The sequence below is a fragment of the Sphaerodactylus townsendi genome, linkage group LG01, assembly GCF_021028975.2.
Source record: "Sphaerodactylus townsendi isolate TG3544 linkage group LG01, MPM_Stown_v2.3, whole genome shotgun sequence".
Taxonomy (NCBI): Eukaryota; Metazoa; Chordata; class Lepidosauria; order Squamata; family Sphaerodactylidae; genus Sphaerodactylus; species Sphaerodactylus townsendi.
Window position 1 is genome coordinate 106351886 of NC_059425.1, and position 26323 is coordinate 106378208.

At 41.7% G+C, this 26323-nt stretch overlaps 1 protein-coding gene across 2 annotated transcripts in view; it reads right to left on the bottom strand.

The window, feature by feature from the left end:
• The window catches only part of ARFGEF3 (ARFGEF family member 3), a 91795-nt gene that overhangs the window by 49447 nt on the left and 16025 nt on the right, over positions 1-26323 (bottom strand). For both annotated transcript variants that reach the window (XM_048489747.1, XM_048489739.1), the window contains exons 4-10: positions 25261-25392; positions 14716-14784; positions 13313-13435; positions 11196-11238; positions 9322-9400; positions 3068-3172; positions 335-659 (exon numbers count right to left, since the gene is read on the bottom strand). In XM_048489747.1, coding sequence (XP_048345704.1) covers positions 335-659; positions 3068-3172; positions 9322-9400; positions 11196-11238; positions 13313-13435; positions 14716-14784; positions 25261-25392 — 876 coding nt within the window. The remainder of the gene's footprint in view (positions 1-334; positions 660-3067; positions 3173-9321; positions 9401-11195; positions 11239-13312; positions 13436-14715; positions 14785-25260; positions 25393-26323) is intronic.

Sequence of the window (26323 nt, forward strand, 5' to 3'; positions counted from 1 at the left end):
GTAAATATTGTGAGTCACTTTGTAGGGAAAGGATATCTCAGTGGTAGATTCAGAACTTTTAAACAAGCTGCCCAGAAAAGACCACCAGACTACCAGCTCAGACAACGTCTTCATTTCTCAAGTATTTTGATATGAACCACGGAAATGAACATTGTCGATGATTTTTTTTTGCTTGGTACTTTGAATATGATATAATTTTAGAAACACTGCCTTTAATAAATAGCAATAAACATAAATAAGCTGTAATTAAAACATTTTACAAATACATATCAAAATTTTGTTATAGTTAATTAAAGAAAAATTATACCATACAGACTCTCTCAAGTTGCCTCACCTCTTTCATGATCTTGATAGCTTCAGTTCGGTGCTGAGGTGGGGGATACAGAAGCATACGATGGTAGAGAGACTGCAGGACTGGCTTCATGGATTCCATCGAGCCCACTAATCGGACTAATTCTGTGGCAATGTAATAGATTGTGCGGGCAACAGGACTACTAAGGGCAGGCGCAGTTGAAGAGCAACCTGACCCTCGGCCATGATCAGAGACCCCTGAGGAAGGAGAGTCAGTCTCAAGGCAGGCGTTGCTGTGAGCAGAAGTGATTGTTTTATCATGGACTGGGTTTCCCAGAATTACTATGAGGGCTGGACACAGCTGTTTCCTATGAAAGACAAAAAAGGGAAGTATTTATATAGAAGGCTTTCACGACCGGATTCAACTGGTTGTGGTAGGTTTTCTGGGCTGTGTGGCCGTGGTCTGGTGGATCTTGTTCCTAACGTTTCGCCTGCATCTGTGTCTGGCATCTTCAGAGGTGTATCACAGAGGGAAGTCTGTTACACAGTGTGTAACACTATGATACACCTCTGTATCTAAACCTAAAATAAATATATGAAACCATAAAAACAATTAGAATATAGGACAGGAAGGAGGGTTCATTGATGAAACACCAAACCAAACAAAAAAGTCTTCACCAGCTGGTTTGAAGATGGTAATAGGAGGGGATAGACAAGTCTTCCTGTGCCCTCTCCTTGGTTGCCACTCACCTAATCTCAGAAGACAGGGGGACCCTCTGCAGAACTTCAAAATATGACTATGGTGGTCAGATAGATTGATAAGTATGTGGGTGATCTTTCAGATATGATGGTCCCAATTCTCATAGGACTTTACATGTGAACACCATCACCCTGAATTGTACCTGGAAAAAGACTGGGGCCCAGTGAAGAGGCACCTAGACTCAAGTAATGTAGATCTTATGACCCATTCCTGTCAATTTCATGGCTACAGCAATCTGCATCAATTGACATTTCTGAACACTTTTCAATGGCAGCTCCTACAGAGAACATTGCAGTGATCTAATCTTGTAACCAGGGCATACATCACAGTGGTCAGATTTTTTTCTGCCCAGGAAAGTCTACATCTAAGATATTCCTTGCTACAGCTGCTACCTGATTATCCAGCAGTAAGATCCAAAAGCACTCCTAAACCACAGGTAACCTTGGATTTATTTAATCACTTCAGTCATCTTCAGGAGTCCTACTTGGGGATCTTGCTATCTGATTCTAAACGGGTGGTAACCAGAGGACAGGCCTTCTCATTTATGGCACTAAAGTTATGGAGTTCCCTACAAAAGGAGATTTCTCTATTCCTGTCAACCACTATCTTCCGTCAGCTAGTAAAGGCTTATCTTTTTTGTTTGATGATCTCACACTGATTCTTCTAATTTATTTGTTTTCTTTAATCGTTTTTAATTGCTTTTATAACATGTACTTTAAAAGTTGTTTTAATGGTTTTGATTGTTCACCACCTTGAGGAACTTGTTGGGTAGAAAGGTGGCCTTCAAATGTTAAATAAATAAATAAATAGATAGATAGATAGATAGATAGATAGATAGATAGATAGATAGATAGATAGATAGATAGATGATAGATGATAGATAGATAGATAGATAGATAGATAGATAGATAGATAGCCTATTAATTTTCTTTTGCTCAGCTGCTGCTGTATATTGCTGTTCAACAGTGTGCTTCCATGTTTTGTAAACAATACAACTGAGGGTATTTTTTTCTTTTTCTGAAATTGGAGTTACTTTGTTTTTGCAACCAGAGACAAGCCCTGACTTGGCAAGGAGAGCTTGCTAAGTCACAAATATCTCTAACAAGAAAGACTTCCAATGAATTCCACAAATATCTCTAACAAAGAGAATTTCAAAGAATTCCATTGCACCTTAAGAAAAGACAGGGTTCTTGAATCTGAACAGATGATAAATTTACAGGTTACCAGGAAAGTATACCTCTTAATATCAACCTGTTGGTGGCAGCAGAGATTTGAATCATATTTGTGAAAGGGTATGTTTGGAGGAGAGCTGACAGCTGGAACTTTAGATTAGCTAAGCAAAATCCTCATTCTCAGTGATAGAAATAGGGGTCTGTGTGGTCTGTTGTATCACAGATCATCCACACAGACTGGCTGCCAGATCCCAGATCTCTAAAGGTACTTTGTCATCTTGGTAAGTCACAGAGAGGGATCTCTGCTATGCCACATTGCAACTAGAAGCATCAGAGCTTTCTCAAAGGTTGGTCCAGGTCAAAACATACAAGCCTTCCACTGTTGTAGTTTTAGGGAGGGGCTGTTGCAGCCCAGCTACCAGAAATCAACGTTGTTTCTTAGCAGTTCAGATGTAGCCTCTACGTCCATGGTGGCGAACCTTTGGCACTCCAGATGTTATGGACTACAATTCCCATCAGCCCCTGCCAGCATGGTCAATTGACCATGCTGGCATGGGGCTGATGGGAATTGTAGTCCATAACATCTGGAGTGCCAAAGGTTCGCCACCACTGCTCTAAGTCCTACAGCAAATAGAATGTACAAACATGAAGAGGTCCTTGAATACGGTGGACCAAATCACCCAAAATATGCTGCCATGACAATAAAACATTTCCTTCCTTCTGCAAACACTGTGGTAACTAGAAATAATATTTAATAACAGCTCAAACAGAGTTGAAAGAGTTAGCTTGTTTGAGACGGAATGCTGGTTTATTCTCAAGAAATATACAAAGCAGGAACATTTACCAGATGAGGTCAGTGAATCCTTTGTGGTGGAGCATACTAGGAGAGGAACTACCAAGCACTGAGAGGATGCATTCCAGGTACAGAAGCTGCAATTGCTGATTCTCACTAAAATTGGAAACGATAGATAGGTTTTATTGTTCATTCCAAACAGAGGCAATACAAAATCAGATGCTTATTCTCCATATTTCACACAGAGATATAAAATGAAGGCTTCCTACCAAGACAATGAAGAAGCACAGAAGTTGCTTTTATCTAATGCAATTATCTAAAATCAATTTCACCCCAAAGAGAAAGATGAATCTTTATTGAAAATTGTCAGAGTGCTTCTGTAGAGATATTTTATAGCATATGAAGGCAAACTGAATCATGTCACTTGTTCTGAACATTTCACTTAATTCATAAGCTAGTCACTGGTTCCAGTGGAAAAGCTAACCAAATGCTCAGCAGGGCTTTCAAGTGCTTTATTTTGACATCCTCATACCTCAAAATTGAGCATGTTATGTAACTTCAATAGTTGCAGCTATTGTTTTGTTACTTTCCAGTTGAGACTCATCATTTTCATTAACTAAAGTGTGGTTAATGCCAAACCTCACTTAGCGCCTGTGCATAAAAGGTGGCAAACTGCAGCTTGGACTCTGGTCTCCGTTAATACGACACACTACTCAGAGTTAGCTTCAACACTAAAAAGTAGGAGGTAATGCCCATGCAAGAGGTGAAAAGGGAGGAATGCATGAGCTTGGAAGGAACTTCTAGTAACATGAGCATGAGTACAGTAAGAGGCAATAGTACATCTGCGTTGAGCCACTTGATCATGCTCTTCTCTTTGCAGAAATATTCCAATTTGACCCACCCACCCCAGGACGCCCCACCACACCCCAGCCACGCCTCTGCCATGGCTCCGCCCAGGGCATCATACTTATTGCCCCATGGCACTACGCCACTGCCCAAGGGTTTAATAGTGATAATGTTCAGTTAAAGAGCCATACGCTTTGATAACAAAATATTAAATTAAAATGTCTTAAATTTTGACTGAATTACAGAAATTGTGTTTGGGGGCAAGTGAAGCATTACAACATATTAATTTTCCTTTCTTCTCCCCTTCACTCACAAAATGCCTAACATTAATGACATAGTTTTAAAATATTGACAATTAGGATCCCGTAATGAGTGAGAAGAGAGCACTTGCCTCACTGCACCAAGAACTGCTCCAAGTGAACTTCTTCGACTTGCTTTTTAAAAGGAGATGCTACAGTGAGAGGGATGAGGAACAAGCCTTTTCCACCAACTGGTCTCTCTCGAACACTTCCTTAATTAGGTCTGCTCATGCAGGTAAGTGGCAGTCAAGAATACCTTCCACTTTATTGTTAATTAAAAAGAACCCAATGCTAAAATTACACAATTGTCTCTTCCTATCCTTTACACTGCAATGCATTAAATGGGAGGTGTCTCCAAAGGGGTTTCAGGCAGCATGGGAAGCATGAAAAACTGCAGAAAGCCTGGGCCACCATGAAACCCCTATGCAGCCCAATGGACTGCTTCACACAAGAAGAAGAGTTTGGATTTATACCCCACCTTTATTTCCTGTAAGGGATCTCAAAGCAGTTTACAAATCCATCTCTTCCTCTCCCCACAACAGACACCTTGTGAGGTAGTTGGGACTGAGAATGTTCTGAGAGAACTGTGACTAGCCCAAGGTCACTCAGCAGGCTTCATAAGCAGGAGTGGGGAAACAAATCCAGTTCATGAGATAAAAGTCCGCCGCTCATGTGGAGGAGTAAGGAATCAAACCCGGTTCTCCAGATAAGAGTCCACTATTCCTAACCATTATACCAGGCATCAAAAGGCCACAGGAAGCTGACTAAAGTTGGCTCCACCCCTGGGAATGCCCCCACTATAGACGGACTCTAAAGAGGACTAAAGATGCATGGATTATCATACCTGTGATGGCTCCCACTGATTGTTATGGTCATGTGCTCAACTGTATGTGCTCTAAATAGATGTAAGGAAAGGGAACCCACTGAGCCCTACCAGGAATCACAATAATTTCTTCTGTATTGCCTGGTGCTCTAATTTCCATTGACTCTATCAAGATAATTTGTATCAACACTGTGTATTTTTCCAGTGTTGAAATGAGAAGAACCATCTGCTTAAAATTACAGTTTCATATAACACCCTCTACCAAGTAAAGCAAGTCCTTTTCTCACCCTATCAAATGTAGATCTTGCAACTTAAGAAACAGTAAGAAGTTAAACCTTAGATTTAAAATAACTTCAAGAGGCATGTTGTTAATTCATATGAAGGACTGAATAAGGCCTCCCCCCGCCCATCTACTTAGCATACTATCTTGTTCTGTTCCAAAGGCAAGGCCGGCCAGCCAACTTAAATATCCCCTCCTGGACTGCAATTTCCTCATATCTCTTGACTCTGCCTTCTAAGCAGAAGGAGCAACATAGCTACAAATGTTGGAACCCCTACCCATTTTATTTATTTATTTCATTAGTTTTCTATGCTATCTTTCCCCTTTTGGGCTCAGGAAGGCTACCAACATTTTATAAAATAATAACATCAGTTTCTGCTGACTTCATAATTTTAATACTTCTTAGTAATAAATAGATACACATACTAGAACACGGATACAATATAAATGCTGCTACTATGAATAAACTGCTTACAACTAAAAAGTAGACAGATACTACTTGCAAGTAATTACAGTTATTTAGATGTATAAGTAATTATAGCCGCTAAACTTAATATGGCATACACTTGTAATAATAATTACTGATCTGCTACTAAATTAATGGTAAATGCCTGCTTTCTAGTACACATGAATTACTGTATATTTATTCAATTCATTCCTGAATGAATTTTCCCATGGTTTTTCCTGCATTGCAGCATAGGATGCTAGAGACTTATTCCCTTGAACTCAGATGTGTATAAATTATAGTCAGGCTAAGGAATATTTTAGGCATCCGCCAACCATATACTCAATCTGATTAATCATTCTCTCATCACAAAAAGACACTTTACAAGTCATCAATTACACATGTGGATCAATTGTGTGCATTTTTTTAAAAAAAGAAGCAGCCTTACTACAAATGTTAGGGTGAATGTTATTCCAATCTTCAAAAAAAAGGAGGAGGGAGGACCCAGGAAACAGGCCCTGCCAGAACAACCATTCTGTTCTTTGATCAAGTGATATACTTACTGGATTGTGGAAATGCTGTTGATGTTGTCTACCTGGATTTCAGTAAAACTTCTGACAGAGTTCCTCATAAAGTTCTGATAGGTACTATGGAATATTGCAGACTAGACCAATGGTGGCAAACCTATGGCACTCCAGATATTCATGGACTACAATTCCCATTAGCCCCTGCCAACATGGCCAATTGGCCATGCTGGAAGGGGCTGATGGGAATTGTAGTCCATAACATCTGGAGTGCCAAAGGTTCACCACCACTGGACTAGACTCTAGGATAGTTAGGTGGCTAGGGAACTGCACCAAAGAGTAGTTGTCAGTGGCATTTCTTCTGACTGGAGGGAGGTGTGATTGGGGTGCCACAGGGCTCAGTTCTGGCTTGGTACTTTTCAAAGATTTTGTACATGATCTGGATGAGGGGGTAGAGACTCAATAAACGTGCAGATGGCAGCAAAATGGCAGGAATAGCAAACATCCCGGGAGTTATAGAATTCAACGATATCTGAACATACTGGCAAAGTGGGCAGATGTGAACAAGATGTAATTCAACAAGGATAAGTGCAGAGTTCTTCATCTGGGAAACAGAAATGAGAAGGATGCAAACTGGATTGAGGATACACTTCAGGGTAGCAGTATGTGTGAACAAGATCTTGAGGTATGGGTGGACTGTAAGCTAAATAGAACAGTAAGTGGGATGCAGCAGCTAAAAAGTTCAGTGCAGTCTTGGGATTTATCAACAGAGGCATAACATACAAATCACAAAAGGCAAAACATACAAATTGCAACTCTGCTGTCCACCACATTGTGCAGACTGCACCTGGAATACTGTCTGCAGTTCTGGAAACCTCACTTCAAAAAGGATGTGGACAGAATGGAGCAGGTGCAGAGGAGAGCGATGAGGATAATCAATGGGCTGGAGACCAAGTCCTATGAAGAAAGGCAAAGGGACTTGGGAATGTTCAGTCTGGGAAAGAGGGGAAATATCAGTGGTGTAGAGCCAAGGGGTGGAGAAGGTGCGTGATGTACAGGGTGTGGGCTAGTGCGAGGGCGTGGGGGGGGCGTGGGGGCATGGTGTGGGGGCAGTGTGGACGTGGGTGGGGGCGTGGCAGGGGGACAGGGCGCACACATGCCCAGGGCGCAGTTCTCCCTTGCTCCGGCCCTGGGAAACATGATTGTGCTTTTTAACTATTCAAAAGGCTGTCACTTAGAGGAAAGCAGGAAGCTGTTTCTGTTGGCAGTAGAGTATAGAATTTGTATTAGTGGATAGAAATTACACATGAAAAAGTAAACAGCTGAATATGAGGATGGCTTTTTTTTTACTTTAAGAGTAGTTCAGCTGTGAAATCAGCTGCTACGCTCTCCCTCACTGTCAGTCTTCAAACAGAGGCTGGACAAACACTTGTCAGAGATGGTGTAGACCAGGGGTCTTCAAACTATGGCCCTCCAGATGTTCAGGAACTACAATTCCCATCAGCCCTGCTACTTGGCCATGCTGGCAGAAGCTGATGGGAATTGTAGTTCCTGAACATCTGGAGGGCCATAGTTTGAAGACCTCTGGTATAGGCTGATCCTACATTGAGCAGGGTGTTGGACTAGATGGCCTGTATGGGCCCTCTATCCAACTCTATGATTCGGATTCTACAGCATGAGCTATCCTATCTTTAAAATTAGACAGTCAGATTGACATAAGCATGCTGAATAGAAATGAAACTCTACCATAACTCTGGAAATTCTTAAACAAATTAAACTAATAAGGAAGACTTGTCCTCTCCATGAATCCATGGGCCAGTTTCATTCAGCCCAGAATCTCTTTGTTGTCATGCTCTTGCGGCAGCCAGCATGTATTAAAGTCACTCATTTCCCTGCTAGTGGTTGTAGTTGTTGGATTAGGACTGTAGAGATGAAGATCCCAGACTCCACTATGCCAGCAAAATTCACAGATGACTTTAGTCACTCCCTTTCAGCCTGACAGGGCTGATGTGAGGGTCAAATAGAGCAAAGAAGACTGAAGAACCATGAAGTCCCTCAAAGAAAGAGCATGATAAAAATGTGATAGGTAACTAAATAGATGCTGTTTCCCCACTGAGAAATTAAGCCAGATACACCCCAGTTCCAAAAAAATACAGCACCTTTTTATCACAGTTTCTCCCTCCCCACTGCAGCATGCATCTAATGAGGACCTCAAAGTCTATCGCGGTTTCAAGAAATGCAACACTCCCCATGAATATGCGATCTGCTCAGTGGATCTTCCTCGTCCTGATTGGCTGTTGTGTGGTATTGGGCCAGGAACTTTTTTAAAAACTTTTTTTTGCGTGCAGCTACATCGCTATGCAGATGTGTAGGCAGAATTTCCTCGCCTCTGCGTTTGAGCAGCTTTCTTCTGATTGGCTATTGTGTGTTGGAGTGGGAAAAATGCTCCGCGCTTGTTTGTTTTTGCATGCAGCTTCATAGATGCGCAGCTTCATCATTCTAAATCAGTCGTTGCTACGCACGTGTCCACGTTTGCTGTTCCCCTCTCCGCAGAAGCATTTCTTTGTAGCCACAGCCAGCGCTCAACAGCAACAAAAAAGGCTGCACGCACTTTGCACACAGCCCACTGCGCTCTGATTGGCTGGAAGGCTCCATGTCACTCCCTATGGCGGGAAAAATAAACCTACTTTGTCTCCTGAACCTCCCCACTGAACTGGCTTCAGTGTGTGTTTTTTAAAAAGCTGCACTTCCATGCAGGTTTCAAAAAAATGCGCGATAAGAGGGAGAGTGCGCGCCAGAACCGGGATGAAGCCGTGTTTGGCACTTAAGCAGTGCGGAGTCCTTGCTTAAACAGTGATTTTTTATGTGAGTATCATGTGATAAATTGACTTTGGGGAATTGACCAGAGAGAAAGAGATGTTGACTCTACTCCCAGCCTTTTGGAAGGCTTTTCAGACAGCTTTATACTTTAAGGCTGTTAGCTTGCAGAGTAAAGTGGATTTTACTGTGTATTTTACTGTATGGTGATGTTACCCACACAGTGGCAGAGTCCTTTGCTCCTCATTTATATTCAAAATAACTCACTCACCTGATAACTGTCTGAAGTTTTTCACAGAGAACCGTGAAGACAGAGACAACATCATCACAAAGGGACTCTACAGTAGAATCTCCAAAAGGGACAAAGAGCATATATTAGAGCCAACAGGCAAGTATATATCTCACTACATCCACATTAAACATTTGGAGAAATATCTGAAGAATTCTTAAGAATATAATGTATACAATGGTTTTGCAAGACAAGTTTTTTTTAAATCTTAGGTCATGTCCCATGCTCCCAACTCAATACTTTTGTACCAAATTAGTAGGGAAACAAAATACACTGGGAAAAACTACCTGTGGTGAGAACTGCTGTCACAGCGAACTTATGGCAACCCCAGCAATGGCTTTACAGGGAAGTGAGAATGATAAGTGGTTTGCCATTGCCTTCTTTAGCAGAGCTTTCCTTGATGGTCTCCCTTGATGGTCTCCCTCCCTTCTGACTCTGCTGAGCTTCCGATCCGATAAAATTGGGTTATGCCATACCATTCCACAGTCTGGGTTGTTGCTACTTTGTGAAGAGTAGGAAACTCCCATGTTCTGTATATATGGACAATTTTCCACACAAACTCTACCCCTGCACTTATTACCTATGAAGACAGTCCATATTAGACTATACTATGTTGCTGAAGGATCTCTCTGCTGCAATTTGTTGCAAACAACACTGAAACTGCTATATTACTTTATTCCCATAAAAATCTACCACCATGGGCAAGAGGTTTTCATTTGTTTATTCTGAAGTAAATCCACTCAGCAAATTGGACTCACTCAATAATTCTCCACTTATTCCTTTGTGTTCAACCTAATTATTTCATATTTTCTCATCCACCAATGAATAATTATTAGCTCTTGTTTCCTGGATGAAAGTGGCGACTTCTAGCGTTGTTTTTCAATTTTTATTTTTATGATTTTATAATTGTGCTATTATGATAACAATACAAAAAAATTCTTGGCAGCATTTGCTGGGAAAAGCAGTTTTTAAGACCTCACATCTCCTATCGCCCTGGTAATGTAAAACTGTCCGCCTCAAATATTAATTAATCTGGAATGTGAAGAAAAGGAAGAAAACATAAAAGGATAGTAACTCTAAACCCACCCTTCCTTGCACACACACACACATAATTGCAGCATCAGGCTGTCTATTGTCGGCAGTAAAACCACTATTGATGTTTTCTAGAGATACTGTATCTACACATTTGCTTTCTCCCTCCAGATTAATAAATTATTTCTTGTTTTCTATTAGTCATCACAACAAAAAGGCATAAAAAAGACAGCAATACAACACAAAAGATGCTAGAATGTAAAGGGTTATCAATAACATCATCTGGATTTTCCACTTAAACTGACAGAACAAGTACTGGTTATTCCAGAGGCTAGTGTGGAAGCAACCATGCATTCCTATCCATTACATACGTCACGGCAAACAGGCATTTGCTGTTCATGAGGGAGGTTAGAGGGGATAATTTTCCATATCCTGTATCAAATCACTGAAGAAAAATAATAAAATACTCTTACAGACTTTTGTAAAAAAGAACCCTTGAGGGGGTTCTTTGTTCCTGTATTTTAGCCAGTTGTTGTTGAATGTTTTCTCACTAGACTCATCAGGGTAAAACAGTCAAATATGTTTTAAATATGGTGTTGAAATGAAGCAAAATGTGAAAGATAACTGTTTTCTAGTTTCTAAAGTGATGCTGCTCTGTGTAGATAATTCATAATGATTGAACAAGTGCAGGGCAATATCAATAAACTGTGAGCAGCAAGAAATGAAGAGCAGAAAAGGTAACCATGATGATAGCGAAAATGCCCGATGGCAAACAAAAGAAAGTTGAGGGAGAAAAATTATTTTGAATAATTATAAACAGATACCTGGGCTCTTTAATCCTTGAAGAACTGTCTGACTTTCAGTTATCTACCAAGAAAAAAATAAATGTATTAACATTAGCACACTTTATATACCAGCTGTACCTACTTCAGTCACCAGATTTACAGAAGTGTTCACTTGTCAGTAAATGAAAAAAGCCAAGACAACGTTTTCAAAATCATAGATAAGATTTCACTCAGATCGTTCACCCCATCCATTTTCAAACTTATGGCCTGCAGCATTATTAGTGAAGGCCAGGTCTGTAACTAGTACTGTTAATATATGATTGATTGATTGACTTTATTTTTAACCCACCTTTCTCACCAAGACTCAATAATGAGGCAACATTATGCAAAAGATGCTTGATGTACAAGGTCACTGAGCAGAGTTGTTCTAATTTGTGGTCACATCACCATTCACAAAAAGCCAATGTTTACTTGCAAGTACAAGTTGTATTTTTGAAGTTTTTATAAAACTTTTTCTGTTCTTGAGCATAACTTTCACTGTGCTGTGATACATACCAGTTGTATGTTTACTGTGCTGTGCTGTGATACATACTAGTTGACTATACCTGACCAAGCTCATTAACAATTTTTATTTTGTATTTAAGGAAGCCCCTTTCAGTGCAACCAGTCAATGGTGTCATGTGTTTGCCTAAAAGGACAGTGCCTAAAAGGATTGTTTGCCTAAAAGGACTATTCTCAACAATCTATAGCAGTGCAAAATACAATGTAGTGCTGGAATATAATAACATGACAAAGTTAATTGACAGGATGCTGCTTTTTACAGCAGAGATAAGCAAAACTTAAATTCTACCATTTCAGAATACCCAAAATGCTAAATTTGAAATGTAGACACCAACTACTAGTAATATAAACTGCTTACTATATTAAAACTACTAAATAATTTCTACTGGGTTGTTACAGATAATTGTCATTTAAAAAAAAAAGAAAACTCAAGAATCAAGTCGCTGTACTTGTGCAGTCTCTTGTCTGAATCGTATACCTCAGTAGAGCCCATGCTAGTAGCATAGCATAACCTTTATAAGACTAAAATCCAAATTTCAGACCAGATCATATATCATGTGTAAGGGTGTTTCTATTTCTCCAGGTGTGCTTAAAAAAAAAAATCTAAGCAGGCAGCTTTACTCTGGTTTGGGGTGAAAGGGCTGCTTAATCCCCCCTCTTAATTCTGCTGTTTGCTCACTCAAAGTTATTCTATTCCATGCTGTTTTCTCATTCGTATGGGGAAAAGATACAATCTTTTTTAAAATTTTATTTTGGGGGAATAAAAGAACCTCATGGAAGGGGCATTCTGAACACAAATGAATGGCGAAGAAAGGATTTAATAGCCTCTTCCCTTGGCTGGTCCTCCATTCAACCTGAAACTGCTAATTCTGCTTTTAACATTGTGGTGTTGTTGTTTTTTAAAACCTATAGGGAAAAACAATTATGGAGCTATATAACCCATTCTGCTTGATTCTCAATCTCTTATTTTCCATTAAAGGATCTCAAGTGAAAGGGCTGATGAATATTACAATCTGGAATCCCAGACAATTACAGGCAGGCAGGATTAATGATATGTCCATTGGTCTGATTCTGTATCATCAAGCCCAGTATAATGTTCTATTGTTCTGAAATAACACTAGGTAGTAGTATCCTACAACATTTCTGCTCGTAAAAGGAGACTATCAAAAAGTTAATGCTGAATACTGAAGGCATCCTAAATACAAAAGCCACATGGGATCAGGGCTGCAATAAGGAAGTAAATTAACGAAGCTGAACTGGAAATGCTGATGAGATTACATCATTGAAAGATGCTAGTTCAAGTGCCATTCATTCATCAATACATACAGTTATGAACCAAACATATCAGAATCTCAGAGTAGAAGAAAATATAAGCCAACTACAACTGAACAATTCCTTCTCATAGAAAAAAAATGCTGGTGTATCTTGACAACATCCAGGGGGGAATACTAGATAGGTAGGTTTTGACTTGCTTTCGTCTGAAGCAGTCAGAAAGACACCAAGGTGATCTTATAAATAAATCCATAAAGCACACAAAAACAGAAGGAAGGCCCAGCTAGAAACACTGATTAATTGACTGTTGCTAGAAGACTCACTGTTTCATCTTGTTTTTGCCGTAACTGTAAAGTCAAGTCACTCAGCATCTGGCTAAGGGTTGCCCGGACAGCTGTATTAATACTCCGCTGATGATAGCTGGAGACATAAGTCTCAATGCAAACCTAACCAGGTTAACAGAAAGATATTATTAGAAATATAATTCTAAATAATTTTAAATCAGTAAAAACTGTCTGGCATTATTTTGGGCAATAGTCTTCATATGGATACGTTCAATATTTACACTAAGATAATATAACTCCAAATGAATGCCAATACAAACTTAGAGGCTACTTGCCTGGGTTAGTTCCCCACCTCTGCTATTACCATTTTGATGGAAAATAACTATTTGTTTCCTTCCAACTTAAGGCCAGACAATATATTGCTGGAAATTCAAAAACATAGAACTGAGCTGCAAAAAGCAGCCACAGAATGGCAGGGGCAATATAGAACAGGGCTGTGTTGCTCTGACCTACACTGTGGCTGTGTTGTTTCCAGTCAGAAATCTCTCCTGCCAACTGCTACAAAAGTCAATATGGCCCTGTCTTCTACACATCTCAATTTGCAGGTTACACTTACAAAAAGTCACTTAGAATCTGGGGGAGGTGAGGGCAACAACTTAGCTTTAATTGAAGCATGGTAACGGGTTCAAAATATTTAAGCCAAAAAGCTTAAGCCAACAAAGGAATAAAATCAGATAAATATTTTATTCACGCCAACAGACGGGCAAAACAGCATCAGGGGAGCCACTTTTAAATGGCTGCTGTATCTTACTTATATAGGTTACATCAGAATTGAAGTAAAAAGAATACACCCCAAAGTTCATCATCATCAATCAATCATTTAAAAGGGTGGGGGCAAACTAGTGCCCTTATTGGAAGATGTCAGTACTCTGCCTTTGACGTCTTATGAACTTAGGCCCAACTTCCCCTTATCAGTTATTGTTTTCTACTGTCCTACTTTTCTAGACAAAGAGCCTAAACATTTAGCCATGTTCTTGCTTTGTATCAGAAAAGAGCAGACTCAAGGTGCCGGGCCGGGGCAAGAAGACCTCGAAAACAACATATAATCTCATACATTCCCATGTAGAATTGAGAACAAAGGGTATTTCATCCAGGCTTTTTGCTGATCTGGCTAGTAACAAAAGCCAGAAAGCAAAAGGCCTACTTTGGTTCATCTTTAATTAATCATAATTAAAGCATAAAATCATAAAGGCAATGCAATTAGAGAAAATATCAGTATGGAAACTTAAAAGATTTTTCAATACTTGTTTTGCGCCTACAAAATCAGTAATGCAGACTATCCATTCCAGTTCCTTATCACAGTTAGAGCTTTCTGAGTAATATAAAGCTAACTTATTTCATAAGGTTTTCAAGCTTCATTACTAATGGTCAAAGAAGCTCACCTCAGCAATCTTCAGGACTGAACTCCCATTCAACTCAAATGTAGGGGTATACGTTATACAGAGCAGAACCTGTAATTAAAAAAAACAACAGCAAAAGATAAGAAACTTAGTTCAATGACTCCCTGAAATGGGCTTTGCTGACCATGCTCTGTCCATTAGACCATCTTGTCCCCTCTTCCAGTTGTTCAGATAATTGTAGACTGGAACAGGCTAGAAAATTATTTATTTAAATATTTATACCACATCTTTCCTCATCACACAAATCAGTTTATAATAATAAATGTTTAAAAATTCAGCTATAACAAATTCCAACCCTCTGTCTCTTCTCTTGAAAGATGCCTGCCATTCAAACCCCCTCAAGAGTGCTAACGAATAAGCAAGCTTTAAAGTCCCTCCTGAAGATTTTCATAGAGAGGATTCACCTCACTTCCTCAGGGAGCCCATTTCACAGAGCAGGAGACAATGATAGGCAAGGCCTGGGCTCTAGACAGTGCCAAACAGGCTACTCTAAGTAGTGGGATAGCCAACAAAAGGCTGCCCAATTGCCATAGTTGATGCATAGGGACATATGGAAGGCAGCAGTCCTTCAAATACGTGGGTCCCAGATCGTGAAAAGTTTTGAAGATCATAACCAACACCTGAACAGAACTTGGCAACTGACTGGCAGCCAATGCTGCTGTTTCAGATGGGCAACATAAATTCCTAGCAGCTAGCCCATGACAATACTTTGGGCTGCAACATTCTGGACCAGTTGTAGTGTCCGGGTTGTCTTCAAAGGCAACTCCACAAAAAGTGCATTTTAGTAAACCAACCATAAAGTTAAAGAAGCATAGATCAACGTTGTTAGATCAGCTGAGTGTAGATAAACCAGAAAGTTGGCAAATCAGATACAGATACATGGCCACCATGACACACTGCTTTGCAGTAAGATTGAAACTCTCTCCAAAGACAGGATTCCAAAAATGTACCCATAAAAACTAACACAGAGATCAGAAATTAAAATGCACTATATAAAAATTGAGAATGCATTGAGTATGTATTAAATAAGGTTAACCCATTAAGTAAGGTAAGAAAGGAAGGATAGGCCAAAAGTGCATAATAGGCCAAAAGTGCTTTTGGAATGCAAACTATATTAGTTTTGGTTAGTATGGACTCAAACTAGCCCACTGCCGCCCCCTCCCCCCATCCAGCACTGGGATGCGGCACTGGACATGGTGCCAGCGCCCCAGCACCCCTGCTGCCAGGACAGTGGGCTTGGGCCAGGGGTGTGGTCGGGGAGCCCTCCTGGCAATTTGAGGCATTACACCAGCAGTCAGAAATTCAGACTTATGCCACTCTTTTCGCTGGTCTAAGAGGCTTCTTGGCGGTGACAAATGCCAATATTCCCAGAATTCCCTTTAGAACGGAAATAAATCAAAATCCCAGCACACATTAACATTTAAGATCATCAAACAACTCTTTGTTGGTTGATCCTAACTCAAGGATATTTTCTCTTTCAATCTGCCTCAGTTTACCCTTTTTATCACTGCAGCAGTGAATTCTTGTGTTTATGGACAGCAAAATGAGTCTTTTATTCCTATAATAAAGCTAATAATCATGAGTGCTGTGGGTTAGAAAGACCTCCAGCAAGAGCACTGCTGTTCACACAGACTTTTTAGCAGTCCTATTTCAACCCAACCTCCTCATCTTGGTCATGCAGTTTAAAAATAGTATATAAAATAGTATAAAAACTGTATATAAAGGCTGCTCAGATGCATAGCTTGTTCAGTTCCACCACACACCCCATGGAACTCATAAGAAAATGGAGACCAGAAGCAGGTGTTGGACTTGCAAGCCTTCTCCCTTCCTTTCTTTACTGGACATAGCATAATGTCTGAATTAAAAGATGGTAAGATTTTTTTAATCAGTGATTCAAACTGCTTTCAGGTGTGATGTGAGAAATCCCACATGAAATAGATGTGGTATTATCTAATTTGATGATCACATATTTCATGTGTTGTAGTCTGAGATACCGCTCAGAGTTCAATGCCTAGCTGTACTCAGGTTAACCACTAACCCTTCCCAGTTTTTAGTTTCCTTAACATTTCTTTATTTCTAATGTTTCACTTTATGAAGAACTGTAGACTTTATTTTATTCCTACAGCTAACCAAGCTATCTGGCTATTACCCCCATAATCCTAAAGATAAAACACTCCAGTGGCTGTACAGACATTATCCACTATGTAGCACTAGTAAGAGAGATTGGTTTGGATTCCAAATTGTAAAACTTTTAGAAGATAATGGTTAGATAAAACCCCACCTCCCCTCAAACATTTAGCAAGTCTTTCATACCAACAACTTCCAACAAGAATTTATTTTTTAAACATTATAGTTTTCATTGGAATATTTGGTTTGCCTTGACTCGAAGTTAATGCATCCTTCTACTGAACAGATTCTTGGAACAAATATTTATATTCTATACCAAAGAAAATGATGATGACAAAGGGACTTCTGTTCCTTCTAATTAATCTATATCCATTTTTCATACCACTTCCCAAACATCTCCATTAACAACATAGTTTCCAAGCTAGAAGACAGAAGAAGCCAAAGAAGATGCTCTGATAATCTAAGGAGACTGGAGTGAAAACAGTGAGGACGTATGGCCAGTGCCAGACTAAATTGGCAGTTTCCACTAATTTCCCCTTCTTGCGGGCCCCCTAAAGTGTTCATCTAACCCACTGTTGACAAATGTAACCTGGATGCAACTCTGAGTATCTGACCACAGATTCATAATACAGACATGTGAATTTGCTCAAGATTTTCCCCACAGACCTACGGTAGCCCTGGTGTCACTGAGGCATCAAATACAACACAGTAACAACAGGGCTCCCAGATGGTGGGTTTCTGGGCCCCAGTCCCTGCAGCAGCTACCCGATCCCCCTGACCCAGGGCTATTAAGGGGGCTTTTCTGAGTTTTTTTGAACCTGGTGGTTGACATGCTGTTTTTTAAAAGGGGGGCGTGTTTTACCATTAAGTCACAGCTGACTTTTGGCAACCCCATAGGGTTTTCAGGGCAAGAGATGTTTGGAGTTGGTTTGCCATTTCCTGTATCTGCATCATGACCCTGGTATTCCTTGGAGGTCTCCCATCCCAATACCAGCCAAGGTCAGGGGTGAGACTATGTGACTGGCCCAAAATCACTCAGCAAGCTTCTACAACATGAGTGGAGATTTGAACTTGGGTTTCCCAGGCTCCAATCTGACACCTTAACCATTACACCATGCTGGTTTTCTGACATACCATTAAACCAATAAGTAAATTACACATTTGTTTAAAAACACTTTATCACACTCTGTTGGCATGGGGAAAGAAACAAATGACTGCAACAATGTCCATGTAAGTCATGACAGGAAAACCAATCCTAATGGGGGAAATAACACATATTTTGCCAGTCAATTAGAGAGAGAACAAGTTGCCCCTGTGTCCTTCAAATAAAAAATGCTGTGAACAGTCTTTATTTAGGTTGCTCCTTTTCTATGCAATTGCTGGTTAATTTTATAATACAACACAGACTTACTGTTTGTTTCCATGCCCACATGATAAATCGGACATATAGCACTAGCTAAATTTATTAAAATTAGTTCTGCCAGACTCAGGGTGAAAAGGGGGACTGCTGCCTATTAAGATTATGAGAAATATTCATAGCATCCATCCAGAGGTTCTTTATCACTTTAATTAACCATATAGAAGCAGCCTCATAAATACTAGAAAAGGTCACTTCTGCCAGCAGTTCAGGGGGATCGTTGAGCTGGGATTAATTAGTTATTTCCACCTCTCCCTTTTATTTCTCCACAGCAGCCATCTCAGCAGATTCATATTTCTAGGATACGAAGAACGCTATTCTATAACAGAGAATGGCCTGCCAACTATTGTTGTAGCAAAGCTACTGTATCTTTGGGAGGGAAGATGGAATGGTACAGCATGAATGATACCCCTTTCCAATGCTCCCGATTATTTCATACAGCAGTTGAACGTGAGAACTCACTGTCTGAGATCCCAGACTGATAAACTAACATTTTTCATGGAAACTCTCAGTGAATATTGTCAGAAGAGTCCAAACCAGAGGCGTAGCAAGGGGGGAAAGCGCCTGGTACACTGGTGCATCCTCTGCCTCCAGCCTGGAATGCCCCAGAACACCCTCGCCACACCCCCACAGGGGCGCGTGCCTGGTGTGTCGTGCCCCCCACTCCCTTGGAGCTATGCCTCTGGTCCAAACCCACTGGATGGTGATCCCTGCAACTCCCACTCCATTTTCCACATCCTTCAATAACATTCAATAACATTTCATTCATTTCAACACCAGCAATAGATGCAACAAAATGAACAAGTACTTTGTTCTATAATAACTGGTTGAAACTGGTTGAATGTTAACATCCATATATCAATGTTGTCAATCAAAAATGAATTTTATGAGTCAGTGTCAGGATTAAGTAAGGCATTTATTCACTTGCCAGACATATACCAGAAAATGTTAATAGCCTTGTCAAGGTGACTGCCACTGTTCAATGCAAAATGCAAAGTTGTGTGTGTAGGGATGTTAATTGTGATGGTCTAATGTAAGAAGGCCAGGGAAGAGTCACATATAAGAGGGAAGGATCTTGGGGTTTGAGTGTGCTGTCCTACTCATGATTTCTTATTAGTGATTAGAGATGGCAAGTTGTGTTTTCCCTATAAGCCTTTGAGAAGTAGTGGTTGATGGCTGAGGGTATGGCTCTTTTTACTGTTTGAGAAGCCTAGCAGTAAAGGCAATTATTAAAGATTACAATCATGTTAGCAACAGAGTTTTTTTCCAGTTAGGGATCTCTGCAGGTAACAGAAGTCTATGGCAGGAAGGGCATTTTTTTTCCTTACAGATGTCTTGTTAAACTGCAAAAGCAGAATTAGAAGGTCATTTTCAAAGTTTAGTCAGCTACTAAGTGACAGAAGATACAGGAAACATCAGTGGCAATTTTATCACAAAAAGTAACGATGCTTAGCTTTAGCAGCAGATCAGTTGCCATCCATACAGCTGACTTGACTAAATCTGGCATTGTTTCTGTCACGATGATACGTGTTTTGCAGACAGAGCAGAACTATCTAACTGCAGCAAAAAAATGTAAACAAAAATACATGCTTTAAAAGCATTTAAAGCACACATTAGGAAAAAGTTTTGTCTCTAGTGTCTAAACAAATGCCTTCACGATATTTAGGTACTCAAGATGTTCCCCAGTTGACTCTTTCAGTGCCAAAATCATGTGCAATTTTAGGCAGCATTCTGGCAGCCAGGCCCCCTGAACTCCACAAACAGTAGGATGAATTCTTATCACACACTGAAGCTGTAACTGTTCAAGGTTTCAAACCAAAGATGAGAGAGATCTGAACAGATGAAGTTGCCTTATACTAAGAAAACTGGTTCATCCTTATTAGTACTATATTGTCTATTCTGGCTGGCTGTGGTGGCTCTCCCAGATATCAGACAGAGGTCTTTCTCAACACCTGCCGCACAAGGTCCTTTAACTTGAGATGTTAGAGAACGTTCTAAATGCAAACGTTCTAAATGCAAATCATGTGCTCTTCCACTCAGGCATCTGTGTCATATCTCATCAAATATAGGAATAAACTAATACACCAAATTTCAGCATCTTTCATCCTAGGCACATGATTCTTTTCTTTCTTGTATGTGTGACCTTTGTTGTCTCAATTAAATTTAAAAAATTTCTCTCTCCCTTTGCCCTTACACACACGGCCTAATTAATAAAAGGCAAAAATGTGCAATGGTATATCACTAGACTGTGTAGCTAACACTGGATAAATGGTGGTGGAGTTATTATCCCTCACTGAATGCCCTTGTGGAGAACTGGATGCTGATAATGCCTGAGACCTGAAGTGCTACAAAGAGCTACTCTGCTCCATTGATTTCAGTGGGCTTCATCCTGTGTAGCATTACACAGTGAGCCACTTAAGAAGTCCTGTGCTATTCCCAGATGAAGAACACTGGCAATCAGAATGTGCTTATGCAGTTGACTATATGAACAGAACCTCCCAAGAACTGTCCCAAGATGGTCAAGGCAATGCAGGAAAAGATAATGGTAGACATATTCTTCTTTAGCATCATCCAATATAATTATTATCTAGGGAAAAATAAGTGTCTGGACGGTGAGCCTCAATAAAAACAAATCTCAAACCCAGAGAGAAAGAACTAGCATTAGCTAAGATTGAAGTAGAACACTGAGAGAAGGGTATAGGACTGAAGGCCATGGGAAGAAAAAGAAACAAACAAAACTCTTTAAGGAAACAGACAGAACAGGACATACTAAGCATTTGTACTTACTGCGACACTGGTTTTATCTCAGAAAACCATATTATAATTTTCTATTACCTGGGTCCAACACGCAGAAGGAACAGACTATGCATTAATGAATATTTTGTCAGAAGTGCCTTCCTTTTCCAAAAGCATCCCAAATTAGAACTTGTCACAAAACATTAAATACATGCCTTCAAATTCCCTGTACTGGAGGTTATGCATTAGGAAGAAGGATGGGAAGACTGCATACGAAAGGAAACGTGCTTAGTGACATGTTCACCAGTCCTAAAAATCTGCAGGTTCTAACTTGCTTAATATGGAGACCAGTGATGCTGCATACCAGTTAGATTATAAATTGCTGGTTCAAATCAGACTCCAAGGTTCTCCAACGTTCACGGGACAAAAAATAAAATCCCTGAAAATATAAATACCAGCAGTTCCTGAGAACCTTCCTCTAACTATTCAAAGCTCAGATCACTATAAGGATTTGAAAAACCCAGTTGTTGTTGTTGTTGTTATTATTATTATTATATTTATAAACCGCCCTCCCCCGAAGGGCTCAGGGCGGCGAACAAACAAATAGATAGAGCACAAATAAAATCAAAATTTTTAAATAGTTATTAAATATGGCTCTATGTTAAAATCGACCCCCATTAAAATGCAGCATCTATCAAAATTACTGATGGCGTCCTACTTGTAGTCCCCTAAGAAAAGAGGGGGGAGGAAAGAAGAGGGAGGGGGAACGGCAGGGTCCACAGATTTTAGAAAGTGGAGGGGGGGCATCAGCGGCCGGGCTCCCCAAAGGCCCGGTGGAACAGCTCCGTCTTGCAGGCCCTGCGAAATTCATTAAGATCCCGCAGGGCCCGCGTAGCTGAGGGGAAGAGCTGCCCACCAGGCAGGGGCCAGAGCTGTAAAGGATCTGGCCTGGGTGGAGGCCAGCCGCATCATTGAGGGGCCAGGGATCACCAGTAAATTTGCCTCTGCTGAGCGCAGAGGCCGATTTGGGACATATGGGGCAAGACGGTCCCGTGAGGGGTACGAGGGTCCCAGGCCGCCGCGAAGGTCTTAAAGGTCAAAACTAACACCTTGAAAAAACGATTCAGAATTCAATCGGTAACCAGTGCAGGCGGCACAGCACAGGCGAGATATGGTCTCTGGCGGCACCTCCTGTGAGCAAGCATGCCGCCGCATTCTGGACCAATTTTAATTTCTGAATCAGACGCAAGGGAAGGCCTGCGTAGAGCGAAGCTGTAATAATCCAGTTCCGTACAGGTCCAGATGAGAGAGGAAGGGGGCCAGCCGCCGGGCTTACGCAGATGGAAAAAATGCTAACCCGGGTTACATGGGCCATCTGGGGTCTCCATTTCGAAAGAGACGAATCCAGGTGGACCCCCAGGCTACAAACGGAGGAGGCCGGTGCCAAGGTAGCCCTCTCCCATGTCGGCGGCTGGAGATCCCCACCCCCTCCTTCCCGCCCCAGCCAGAAGATCTCCGTCTTTGACGGGTTCAGTTTTAACCTGCTCTGCTTCAACCAACCAGCAACCGCCTCCAAACAATGCTGGAGAGCCGCAGGGGCGAAGGACCGCTCCCCTCTCCATCACTGGTATCGAGCTGAGTGTCATCAGCATACTGATGACAGGTCAGCCCAAAATTCCGTACTCAACTGGAGCAAGGGGTCGTGATATAGATGTTAAATAATAGCTGGGACAAATAGTGCCCCCCCTGAGGCAGGCCTTTCACAATGAAAGTGGGCACTGTAGCGCTTGGTCCCTAATAATTCACACTTGCTGACCCCGGTCCCGGAGAAACGCAGGCAATCCACTGAAGGACAGTGCCCCACACCCCGGAAGCCGCCAGGCAGTGGGTCCAAAGGTTGTGGTCAACCACATCAAACGCTGCAGTAAGATCTAACAGCACCAGCAGCACCGATCCGCCTCAGTCCAGTTGCATACGGAGCGCGATTCCAGACGGCGACAAGAACAGTCTCCGTCCCATGCCCAGCACGGAAGCCGGACTGGAAGGGATCGAAGGCCGACATGTGTCCTCCAGGAAGCCCTGAAGCTGTTCCAACACCACTCTCTCAATTACCTTCCCTGGTAAACGAAAGATTCGAGACGGGGCGGTAATTGGCCAGATCTCCAGGATCTAACGATGGTCTTTTTAAGAGTGGGCGGACCACTGCCTCCTTCAACCCACCCGGAAAAACTCCTTGCTCAAGGGAGCTATTGATGCTATTCCACAGGTGGGGTCAGGTAGCTCCACCCGGGCATGCTTTAATAAACCAGGAGGGGCACGGATCCAGAGGGACAGGTAGTAGGTCCTAACAGCAGCCAGGACCCTGTCGCACCCAGCTGGCTTCAGAGATCAGGGAAAACTGGGTCAAACAAGCTTTGAAGATGGCAAGGGAGCCTCCAGTTCATTTATTGTCTCTAAGGTTGGAAGGAAGGTCCTGGCGGAGCGACGCGGACTTTATCCGCCAAAAAAGCTCATAAATGCCTCACAGCTAATAGCCAATTGTTGATTTGTAGAGCCCTCAGACAATGAGGTGAGTGACCGAATGATCCGAAATAATTGTGCCGGGCGAGAGCTAGCAGATGTGAGAGAGGAGGAGAAGAAAGTCCTCTTCGCCTCCTTCTTCGCCATCTCATAGGCCTTCATAAACATCCTATAAGATGTTCGCGCAGCCCCGTCACGAGATTTCCTCCACACTCGCTCTAGCCATCTGAGCTTCCGTTTCATATGGCGTAGCTCCTCAGTGTACCAAGGAGCTAGCCGTGACCGGGAGCGCAGAGGGCGCTGGGGGGCAATAACCTCGATGGCATCGGAAAGGCGGGAATTCCAGTCTTCCACTTGCTCATCGAGGGTGCCAGTAGGTTCAGGGTCCCGCAGAGCATTCAGGAATCCAATAGGATCCATAAGTCTCCGCGGGTGGGCATAAATCCGCCCGTCGCCTAGACAGGGATGTCGCGGCATATCCATCCGGACCTTCAGGGCATAATGGTCAGACCATGGCACTCTATCAATAGTACTCTAATCATAGTAGCAATCTGAAAAGAGGGTTTCAAAAGCAAGCACGAGAGCTGTGAGATATAAAATATGTATCCTGTAGTCTACAAGCCATCCATTCCATTCCAGCTGTACTTTTCACCAACCATGCAGTTGCTTCTAGCAAAGACATAGCATGATGAAACTAAAATGGATTAGCAATCCTGCCTCTAACACCCACAGCTGCTGCCAAGGAAGCACTCTTGTTAATTAAATCTAAGTCAATGAGGATGTAATGTACTTCTAGGAACAGCATCCCATATCATATATATGAAGTATAAACAAGCAATGTACATGAATTCAGGTACTTGAGCTGTGCCAATGTTCACATGACTATTTTGGTACAAAGGCTGAGCTTTCAAGGCCTAGAGAAGATTCTCAGAACAAAACCCCCCCACAGCTTTACCTGTTCTGGCACCTGTTCACTGCAACTGACAGCCACCCTCCCTCACCAAGACAACAAAAAGCAGGTTCATTGAGCCCCATGCAGGGTCATCTTAGGCACAAGGCACCTGGGGCGGCTGCCCCAGGACCCACATTGGGAAGACCCTGCACTGGAAACCCTAGCCACCATGTAGTCAATTACTTCTGTATAGCTCCTGCAGCCACAGAACTATTGTTGAGCCCTCATTGCCCGAGCCTGGAAAGAGAGCAGCTGTTGGGGCGGGGGCTGACCCATATTACTTGAGCATTTCTGGAGGACCCCCTCAAGTTTTACCTGGGGCCCCAGGATCAATAATACCATTCCTGAGTGGAAAGGTTACCATACATATCTGGTAGGCCATATTTGACTTGGTGAACACAGGCTGTGAAGGCCTGTTACACAGCAACATACTGTGCTTGCTAAATAACCTTGCTCAAAACATTAGCTTGCTTGCTCAAATGCAAAACTATTCACCATGCAGTAGCTGCTAAGGATTTTCAGTCAATAGTATACAAGCCGTGTTCTTTTATCACTTTGGTCATAAATCTAGAAAAATGGTAAAATAGTGAGGTGATGTCCTAGAGATTCAGACCTGCATTTCCAGAGCAAAATTCCACTTGCACAAAAAAAAAATGACAACCAGTTTCCTAATGTTCTAGTAAGGATGCAGCCAATCCAAGCAAGCCACAGGAATGAGTCAGCCAGGAAGTCCTTCTTCCAACCACACAAGTACTGACGTGTGTAAAATATTAACCTTCATCACTTCCACCTGCAGGTCTTCATTGAGGGAAGGAGTTACTCTGACTGCATTCAGCATCTGATTAAGCAATTGCTTGTCATCAGAGTCGGTTGTCATGGTTACAAATCTCTCATCAGACAGTAGTTTCTGCAAGAGAGAAGGAACTATTTAATCTCAGAGACTATTGATGCGCTTGCTACATAATGCAGCTATAAAGAATCATATTACACACAAACACTTTCCCCAAATCCTATACCAACAAAAACTAGGTGTTGATGGATCATACAGACTCCGCTGATGCATGCATATACATCATTTAATTTTCCATCACTTGATTATTCACGCAGGTAACGTGTATGTGTTAATCTGCCCTGATTATGGACAGTTTCACATGGGTTATTTGCCCCAAATTCAATGCTGTTGGGCAGAGGCGTAGCTGGGCCAGAGTGCGCCCGGTGCGCACTCTGGCTTTTTCACCCCCCCCCACAGCAGCGCCCCCCCCACTCCCACTTACTTTAGAAAACAGAGCAGGGGGTCTCCTCAGGTTTTCTTGTACTGGAACCTGCAGTAGTTTTCCACATGGCATGTTTCTATGTCTCACCCAACCCCAGCAGTGCACAAATCTTCTCTGCAAAAGACTTTCCTCAAAAGGCTGCTGTGATCATTTTTCTCCCACCCTCTTTGCCCAATGTACTGTGATCCTGTGACATGGAGTCTACATTAACATGTATCTAGATGCCTTGGTCTTCCTATTGACTGATGCCTTTGCCAACTAGAATTGAAAGACCTTTCTTACCACTAAAATGTGCTGCTGTTCTCTGGGATATTATAGGAGGAATAAAAACCCAATTCCTATAACAAATGAAAAAAGGAATGCTGGTCTAAATGCTGAGTTAGTTGCCAGCTTCACATCATCCTTAAGGAAAACACGTAACTCTTAGTCAAAGGACAGTGTCCCAAGAATTATGTGGTCATATTTAACTCATATTGTGGGCTCATATGTAATGGAATTCCTTTTTAAAGAGCAACATATGGAACAATTGCATGTGGAACAACTGCTCATAGTGCTGATGCGATA